General features: G+C 35.6%; 2 protein-coding genes across 2 annotated transcripts in view; one reads left to right on the top strand and one right to left on the bottom strand.

Moving 5' to 3' along the window:
- Positions 1–7,742, bottom strand: part of LOC106116501 (HEAT repeat-containing protein 5B) — a 26,696-nt gene extending 18,954 nt beyond the window's left edge. Inside the window, exons 1-12 of the mRNA XM_013310369.1 lie at positions 7,538–7,742; positions 6,769–6,898; positions 6,321–6,532; positions 5,978–6,125; positions 5,362–5,579; positions 4,888–4,985; positions 4,289–4,452; positions 3,842–3,975; positions 3,357–3,507; positions 2,744–2,875; positions 2,113–2,263; positions 1,316–1,504 (exon numbers count right to left, since the gene is read on the bottom strand). Of these exons, the coding sequence (XP_013165823.1) occupies positions 1,316–1,504; positions 2,113–2,263; positions 2,744–2,875; positions 3,357–3,507; positions 3,842–3,975; positions 4,289–4,452; positions 4,888–4,985; positions 5,362–5,579; positions 5,978–6,125; positions 6,321–6,532; positions 6,769–6,894 (1,723 nt within the window). The 5' untranslated portion in view covers positions 6,895–6,898; positions 7,538–7,742. The remainder of the gene's footprint in view (positions 1–1,315; positions 1,505–2,112; positions 2,264–2,743; positions 2,876–3,356; positions 3,508–3,841; positions 3,976–4,288; positions 4,453–4,887; positions 4,986–5,361; positions 5,580–5,977; positions 6,126–6,320; positions 6,533–6,768; positions 6,899–7,537) is intronic.
- Positions 7,743–8,088: 346 nt separating this feature from the next.
- On the top strand, positions 8,089–9,541 carry Rcd-1 (Required for cell differentiation 1). Its single transcript, XM_013310407.1, has 2 exons — positions 8,089–9,217; positions 9,466–9,541. The coding sequence occupies exons 1-2, from the start codon at positions 8,319–8,321 to the stop codon at positions 9,479–9,481; spliced, it is 915 nt and encodes a 304-aa protein (XP_013165861.1). The 5' UTR covers positions 8,089–8,318; the 3' UTR covers positions 9,482–9,541.

Below are 9,541 nucleotides of genomic sequence, written 5' to 3'. Positions count from 1 at the left end.
AGCCCCGCCGTAGTTACGTACCACTGTGCTCACACTGACAAGAAAAAAAGTGTATTTTAAGTGTTATTATATTAAGTTAAAAAAGCAAAATATTCTAGATATGTTACTTATTTATATGTTGTTAAGTAAATCTTACTAATATTATAAATGCGAATGTTTGGATGAATGAATGGATGTTTGTTTGAAGATATCTCAAAAACAGCTGTATGGATATCGTTGAAATTTGGCATAGATGTAGAACATAGTCCGGAAAAACACATAGACTACTAAGTTAAATTTAATACCGCGCAGACGGAATCGCGGGCCACAGCTAGTCAAGAAGAAATTACATACAAGTTTGTGTAAAAAATAATTGACTTACTTGGTAAGAACAGCAATGGCGCCATCTATGGGCTGAGTGAGACGTTTGGCGGTGTCATCGTTGTGTACTAACGAAGGACAGTGTATAAGCAGACTGTGGAGTGCTGACAATGCGCCTGCACGACCTTCTAATGTCACCTAAGTAAAAACAGAGTAAGTATATATAAGGAGCAAAGTTTTTGTATGTTTGTAACAGGTAAACTCCAACTACTGGATTAATTTTAGAAATGCTTTCACCATTACGTAGCTACATTATTTCTAAGGGACATAGTATATAATATTTTTATATTATCCTGTAATATTTTCAATAATAATAAAAAAATATGTCTACCCAAATCGTTACTATACTTCTTACTAATATTATAAATGCGAATATTTGGATGTATGAATGGATGGATGTTTGTTAGAAGGTATCTCCAGAACAGCTTAACGGATCTCGGTTAAATTTAGTATAGATATAAACAGTCTGGACATAGTCGCGAGCGATAGCTAGTACACAATATATGCGGAGTCCATTACCTGCCAAGTGAATGCATCTCCCCTAGCCTTCTCTGACTCCAGTTCCTTAGCAGAGCGTGGGAAGCTGTTCCTCCAGAGTAGCAGCATGCGGGGCAGTAGTCCACGTACCACCGGCACACCTGCAACATATTGTTTATATTACAAAGTGTTTTACAAAAAATACATGTTTGGATCTTATAGTCAACAATATTGAGAAAACCGAATAATCTACATATTGTATCAAAACTTCCTATACACTCATTACTATTACAAGAACATAACTCACGCCCGTAATACAGAAGGGTAGATAGATACCACTGACCTCCATTGCACTTCTGACACATCTTTCTCACTTCTCCGTGAGTATTATTGAATCCGGTGTCATCACGAATGAGGTGACACCGGATTCTTTCACTTAGTGTCATAATAGCACATTTTTATGTTTTTTTTTTGTTACCTAATGTACATATAGCGCCAACAATAAGCCAGCCAGCATTGGTCCTGGCGGCGGTGAGGCGGCTGCTCTGTCCGGCTGAGCGCAGCAGCTGCTCGGCCGCGTTGAATGCCACCTTGCCCCGCCCGTGCGGCACGCCCAGCGGGGACCTGCCCACCGCACCCAGTATCGCACCCAGCGCTGCTGAATAACCTAAGCAAAGTACAAAGTTTTTTTATTTTATATAAATGTTGCATTTTTTATACCCATATACTTTATTTACGTCAAATGTCTGTAACCTATATAGTGCCTAAAACAAGAAGACGTTTAATTTTGTTGATTAAACAAATAAATAAATAATAATACCTTAATAAGAGTCTAATCGTAGACTAATTGAAAACAGATTTGTATTCAACTTTTCAAAATGAAAAAAAAAACAAATTTCATATACAGCTGTAATTACATTTAAAAAAATTTGTCTGTCTGTATGTCCGGAAGATGGCGTTTATTCCGGGTATTCTCCGGAAAAATTCTGATGGGATTTGAACGGGAAGGTAGCTGAGCTGAATCATGCGAGCATATTATAGGCTACTTTTTTATTTTATGCTGACGAAGTGTTAGGAAGAAAATCCGATAATGTGCCGGTGTACTGGCGCAACACTAGCCTTACTAAAATGTCGACGTTTATGTCCCCTCACTAATCATTCTGACACTTGACTTTGTAACGAAAGCGCGCCATTCGCGTCAAATGATTCTAACTAATAATGTCTAAAAATAGTATACAAAGCACTAAACATATGAGTAAGATATGTATAAGTTACCAGAGATGTGGTGGGGGGTAGGTCTTGGTGCATCTAACGCATCTACACATCTGTCCAGTAGGGGTGCGATCTGTGCAGGCAGCGCTTCACAAATGCCTCGCAGACACCGCGCCGCCGCTAACCTCGCAGCGACACATGGGTGTTGCAACACCTGAAAAACAAAAAAAAATAAACGAAACTATTTTTTTTATTAAATACAAAACATGGATTATCGGGACTTAATGAGACCATGATATTTTTTTTACTTATACCTATAGAGATTTCTCTGAAAATCAAGTTTCTCCCTTCTCAAGGTCATCTATCGGGATTGAATAATGACACTTATTGCTATGGGTTTCGTGTGCATGCATGTCAAATTTTGTGGACGTAAGGATGTATGGATGGATGGATATTTATTACCTATTTACGTCAAACCTGCTGCACGGATCTGCATAAAATTTGGAACATAAATTACTCTGAAATACCATATAAGAAAGACTAAATTTTTATGTTTTTTTTATAATTAATTCGTACGCTTTGCGTTCTTTCTGTAAAAGGTCACAAGATACAGGATGTTGTGTTTGGTCTACCATTTTGATAGTTGGCAATTTTTTTAAGTAATTATAAATATAATAAATCATAGTAATCTGACCGTGAATATGGTATCGATCATGTTAAGTGATGTGTCGATGAGCAGGTTGTGTACTGAAGTGCCGAGCTGCTGCGCCAGCTCCCCCGCCTCAGATAACGCGCACACCAACAAATGCTGACTGAATAATGTCTCCTGAAAATAAAACAATTGAACATATAACAGCCATTTCCAAAAAAAACAAGATGGACCTGCTGAGGTCCACAAAAGATAGAATTTGAGAGTTCAAGTTGACTAAATACAGTAGTCAATAACTTAAAATAAAATCGTGAATCTCTTCTGTTTACAAATCAATTGAAAAGAATAATCAAAATTGTATGTATGATGCAGATTTTACAGATACTTACTTCTAACAACATGTTTGTTAGAAGGTGCAAAACACCTCAACTGATCTTGATGAAATTTGGCATGGATGTAGAACATAGTCTGGAAGAACACATAGACTAAATATTCAGTTTTTTTAATTCCCTGTGGACGGAATCGAGGGCAACAATTCATCATCATCATCATCATCAGCTCACAATACGTCCCCAATGGAGGCCTCGGATCATACCCTAAGTTAGGGGTGACTAGTCCCTAGTCAAATTAGCATATATTAGTTACATAGTTCTAATACCTGATTACAATCCTTAGCATTCTCCGGGTTGAAGTCAATACTGTTCATCTGCTTGGCCACAATCTGTATAATTTCTTTGCAGGCTGACGCTTGAGCCTTCTCTCCCAGCATTTTGCCCAAAGTATTGCGTAGTATATAATTTATGCACTTCCTAAAAAAATAACATTAGGTTATATAGGATGTTTCCTATTGGATCGATCGGTCGATGAGATTTTTTTTATTGGGTAGATTGAGTCCGTAGAAGCAAAACCAAATATAATTAGCCCGATTGGTCAATAGCTTGATCGGCCCAACGGGATACATGTCGATCGAGTCCATAGAATTTAAAAAAAAATTGCATTTGTCCCATAAATTCTATAGATGTAATAAGTTCAATTGGAATAAATCCCATCGGGACGGACGATTAATCGTTAGACCGATTGAACCAAAAGGTAACAACCTGTATATGATATATCTTTGAAACACTTTTGATGTGTGCTACATACCTAGAATAGACAGCATCTACATGTGAGCTAGCGGCTTTAGGATTTGCCACCAAATCTAGAACGTGAGTGAGAAAAGTAGTCATATTACGTTCTAACCACACACCGCCCATGTTCTGGACGAAGATTACATAAGCCTGGAATAAACAAAAAATATTTGTTACCAAAGATAAACATTATTTACATATGAAAGGATGGGAAGTGGAAATGGACTTTCCGGATGAGAGGATGCATGGAAATGTTTTCTTTCTGTGCATCTTCTCCTCCGTCGATTAAAGGTAGGCAACGCATATGCTATTGCGTATGTCTATGGGCAACGGTCACTTCAGTGCTATCAGTTATTTTTGATATATTTAGTAAAATTTATTACATAAAAATATAAAAAAAACAATTACTTTTTCTAAAATGATTACAAAAAAACATTTTTTATGTATCTATTTATCTACTTACATGTGTAACACAAACTCTCACTTCTCTGTTCACTCCGGAACCTGATTTGATGATATCTCCCTTAAGGAAGGAGGTGCCGCCCCTTAGGAATGCACCCATTAGTAGATTGAGAGCTTCATCCAATGACACCACATTCTTTTGTGGATCCTTTTTGCTTTGTTGAACTAAAAAAACACAAAATTTATGGAATTTTGAGAAACAATAAAATAAATTTAAATATTTATGTCTTACTAATATTATAAATGCGAATGTTTGGATGGATGGATGTTTGTTTGAAGGTATCTCCAGAATGGCTCAACGGACCTGGATGAAACTTAGCATACATATAGGAAATAGTCTGGAAGAACACATAGACTACTTATTATATTTTTTTTTAATTCCTCGCGCTAACTCTAATAATTGAAATAAAACTTTTTAGTTAATGTTATTAAATAACACTATCGCAATGTTTTTTTATATTCCGAAAATTATTCCAATTTCATCATCAAAATAAAAAAAATATATATTATTAAAAACTATTTTGTTTAGTCTTAAGTTTTTAATATGTAACATAGCATAAAGTACATTATTGTATATTAGAATACTATTCAAAAACGTACCTGATTGAATACCCATCTTCATCTTAGTATTAGCATTAGTGAGTTCTCCCGCTTGAGTTGTGGCTATCAGTGAACCAAGAAGTTCTGCTACTGCACACCTGATATAACAATTATTATGACATAACATTAAACAAATCAAGTCATTACATGTGCATATCGATAAGAACCTATTTCCCGAGTCAGACTTTGTGTGATTACAGCCTAGAGCTAGTCAAAGGTATCGCAAGCAAATTATTTAGGCTAGATTTACAGGTTTGCAGCTAGATATCCTTTTTATTCTAAAGGTTCCTTATTAGCCTAGCTAATAAGGAATGGATAAAACTGACAAATAAACTTTGAGTTATATTAGTATTGCTAAGTAGTTTTTATATCTATTTTACATTATTAGGTTTCCCTTGGGGGGTGGGCAGCTGCTTTCTTGTTCCCCTGGCAACTCCTATGGAGTTATTTCAACCATTACAAAAAAAGATTCACCTCAGTGCATAATCACTTGGATGAGCAGCACGTAAGCAGGCTGCAGCAATCGCATCAACATCAGCAGGGGTGAGGCGCATCAGTGGCAGGACACGTCGCATCGCGCACGCTGCTGCCGCACGTACCGCGTACGCGCGCTCGCTTAGCAACGCACCGCGCGCAGCACGCGACACCTCGCGCAACGCCGCGCCCGCAGCCGTACCCATACCTAGACATATCTAAACCAACAATACATAATATTGAATAACACCTTAATATACAATCTGTAGAGTTGCATAGTCTATAGTTATAACATAATTTTATGTTGGAATTTAGTGTGCAAATAAAGTGTGCAAAGTAATAGGATGCAGGTAACAGGGATTCATAAGAGTGACTACAAGCCAAAAGTTTTGTATTGATATACATCATAATCATAAATAGCCTAAATTTGTCCACTGCTGGACGTACACCTCCCCCATCGATTGCCACAATGCCCGGTCCTGTGCCGCCCGCATCCTGTGCACTCCCGCAACCTTTACCAGGTCATTGGTTCATCATCATCAGAGGCCTACCTACACTGCGTCGACCCTACCTACTTACCTGCTGTATTGATATACAGGGGATAATAATTACATACCTTCTCCAAAGTTATCATAATTTCCAATCTAGTCTGTGACTCGGAACTTTTGAGTGATCTCACTAGTGTTGTTACTGTCTCTTCATATGATCTTCCCATCATCCTGCCTAGTTTTTCATACATACTTCCCAGACAACAAATGGCAGCCCTGTGGATCACAATTAGTGTGACTTAATGAACATTTTAACATACCTTAGCCTTAGTGTATCATACTATATTTCTTGAATCTACACTAAGGAAGGGTCTTATTAAACATTTAAGTGAAACATCAGTATAGCTTTTCAATATTCAAATAATGTCGATAGTTATAATTAAGTAATATTTAAATAACTATAGTACTCACAGTCTTGTTGGTAAGTAGGATGGTGAATCATCTTTAACTTTGATGATATCATTGCATTTATTGACCGTATCAAACAGTAGAAATGTATCACCAACTGAAAACAATGTAGCTAGACATCTTGCAAGCAGTCTCCGTGCTGGTGCACCCAATGATTCACGAAGTAGATTGACCAGTTGGGCTACAAGTTTTTGCTGGCAGCTTTTAATATCAGACTGTATAAGAAAAAAATATTATAAAAATAAAAACTTAATAGTAATAAAACCTCAAAGAAAAAATTAAGTTGCAACATAATGGAGAATATGGGTGTTGACACTACCTTTTTTGTACTAAAAAGTTGACAATTTAATTTTTCTTATTTCAAATATGACTTATTACAGATTATGAACAAATTACAACAAATGAATTAAAGTAAAGAATGGAGCCACAAAGTGTACAATTGGAAACATACCTTATGCGCTGCAACAAGAACCTTGTCTAGGAAACGGAGCCATTCAAAAATGAAATGAGGCTTTTTGTCATCTGGCAACTGCTGTAGAGCTGACTCATTTAATGTCAATGAATGAGACACCTCCATGATGCTGTAAATTAAACAGTTTTATGTACTCAATGTATATTTCATACAATCAAATTTGGATAAGATTTCTCTCAAACAGATTTCTTCTCATTTATCCAGTTCACCCTTCTCTAGGTTTGACTGTATTTAGATGGTTTCCTATTGAACTTAGGAGAATAAAGGTTGTAGCTAAAAATAAATTTATTTCTTTCAAAAATCTGTACATGATATTTTACGATTTCACATAGTTGATTATTATATTTTTAAATTATATGTGTCATAGTTTCATCAAGTTCTATGACATTTTTCTATAAAGAGTCTTCTGGGATTTAACTTTTATTTTTATACGGTACTTTCTTTATTAGTGGGGACAATAAATATCTCGAAATAGGAGATCTGGCATTAATGTGTGTACTTATTTTTAAGCACTAAATTTTTTATAATACTAATACTTTAGAAATAATAAGCGTTCGCCCGTCATAGGTTATTGATTTTCAAAACTACTTTAAACGATGTTCTAATTCATTTTAATATCAAAACAATGGCGTCATAAAACTGTGAATCAACTTTCGTATTAGGTAATATTAAATAGATGGTTAAAATAACCCTGAGTTATAAAGAAATCATTAACCTATTAAATAAAATAAAGATCTATACTACAAACCAATCAAAGTTTCTTTTTTCCACTGAGTATTTCACGTATGATTATTCATTTCCTATTAAACGTTATCAAAATTGTAAGCACAAGATACAAACGAAATTGATTTAGGGAACAAATATGCAAAATAATTAATAAACCTGAGTCTTTAACCAAAACATATGCAAATATAAAACGCAACGTAAACTATCCAAATAATTTATTTTATAATTGATTTCAATAAATTGACCACAATTGACATTTAAATTTACAAGTTGACAGTTGACATTGACAACCAAAGAGTATGTAACAGTTAATAACTTAACAAGTAAACAAATAAAAACTATAATTCCTGACAGGAAATAAGGTAAATCAAAAAAATGTACGCTGGTTTTTCTAGCTTTTTACTCACCAAGGAATTACCATTTTTTAAGGAAAATCACAGCGCGTTTAAGTTGTAACGAAGCAAAAACTGTCATTTCCAAGCAAACCCCACAAACCGTCTCCAAAGCAAATAGCCCATCCATTTGTAGAGATCAATATCGTACGTATTCTTTGATGTGATTAACGATTTTATAATCTGCTTTTTTCTTTCTCAAATTGATTTATGTTCTTGGGAGTGTACGCGTGTGATTTTATTATTTCTTGTAAATATTCCTAGTATTTCAAGTAATATAAGAGATTTCCAGGTTTTTATTCGATAAATATATAGTTATTGAACTTGTCCACAACGAGTTCCAGGTCGGAACAGTTGTATAATGCAAGAGAAAATTATGTTAAAGAATTGGAGGGTGCATTTCATAAAATCATGAACAATAACATGAGTGCGCAACAAAGCCCGGCTCAAACAAGTATGCAAGCGGCAGTCGATAGAGAAAAAGTGTACACCTGGATTTTGGAGCTATGTAATCCTGAAAGTCGCGAAAATGCTCTATTGGAGTTAAGTAAAAAACGAGAGGTGGTGCAGGATTTAGCTCCTATGTTGTGGCATAGTTTTGGGACTATCGCTGCTTTATTACAAGAAATCACCAACATTTATGTTGCTATGATACCTCCTACCCTTACAGCTCATCAAAGCAATCGTGTATGTAATGCTTTAGCTCTCATGCAATGTGTAGCTTCCCATCCAGAAACCAGATCCGCTTTCTTGCAAGCTCATGTACCACTGTTCCTTTACCCTTTTCTTCACACTGTGTCCAAAACTCGCCCTTTTGAATACCTGCGCTTGACCAGTCTAGGTGTCATAGGAGCCTTAGTAAAGACAGATGAACAGGAAGTTATTACGTTTCTTTTGACAACAGAAATCATACCCCTCTGTCTCCGTATCATGGAAAATGGCTCAGAACTCTCAAAGACTGTGGCCACATTTATATTACAGAAAATCTTATTGGATGACAGTGGCTTATGCTATATATGCCAAACATATGACAGATTCTCTCATGTAGCGATGATACTTGGTAAGATGGTGTTGTCTCTAGCGAAAGAGCCATCAGCACGTTTGCTGAAACATGTTGTTCGCTGTTATCTCCGTTTGTCCGACAACCCAAGAGCTAGGGAGGCTCTGAGACAATGTCTTCCAGATCAACTTCGTGATGCAACATTCACGTCATGTCTTCAGGAGGATAATTCCACTAAGCATTGGTTGGCGCAGCTGATAAAGAACTTGGAAGTTCCACCACAACCTGCAAGCCCAGCACAACCAAACATGTGAGCATCAAATAAGGAAATAATATTTGTGAAATACTTAATATGCTTTAGTAATTCTTCTTAGAATCTCATAGACTTAATTATATTTTTAAAATAATTGTTTTCATAACAAATTTTGTAACTTTCTGCTTATGATGTTTTTTTTTTATTATTTGGCATAATTGTTTTATTTCATGCTATATTCTTGCTTATGAATTCTTAATTTGTAATATATCTGAAATATGTTTTAAAATGTATTATTTTTTTAGGTACAAAACCAGGTGAAACACTTATTTTGTACGCAGGTGTAGTGGACTGGATTAGAAATACACTTTTACAACATTA

The sequence above is a fragment of the Papilio xuthus genome, unplaced genomic scaffold, assembly GCF_000836235.2.
Source record: "Papilio xuthus unplaced genomic scaffold, Pxut_1.1 DF827714.1, whole genome shotgun sequence".
NCBI lineage: Eukaryota > Metazoa > Arthropoda > Insecta > Lepidoptera > Papilionidae > Papilio > Papilio xuthus.
The sequence above is the reverse complement of the archived record's forward strand: the minus strand, read 5'-3'. Positions and strand labels throughout refer to the sequence as shown.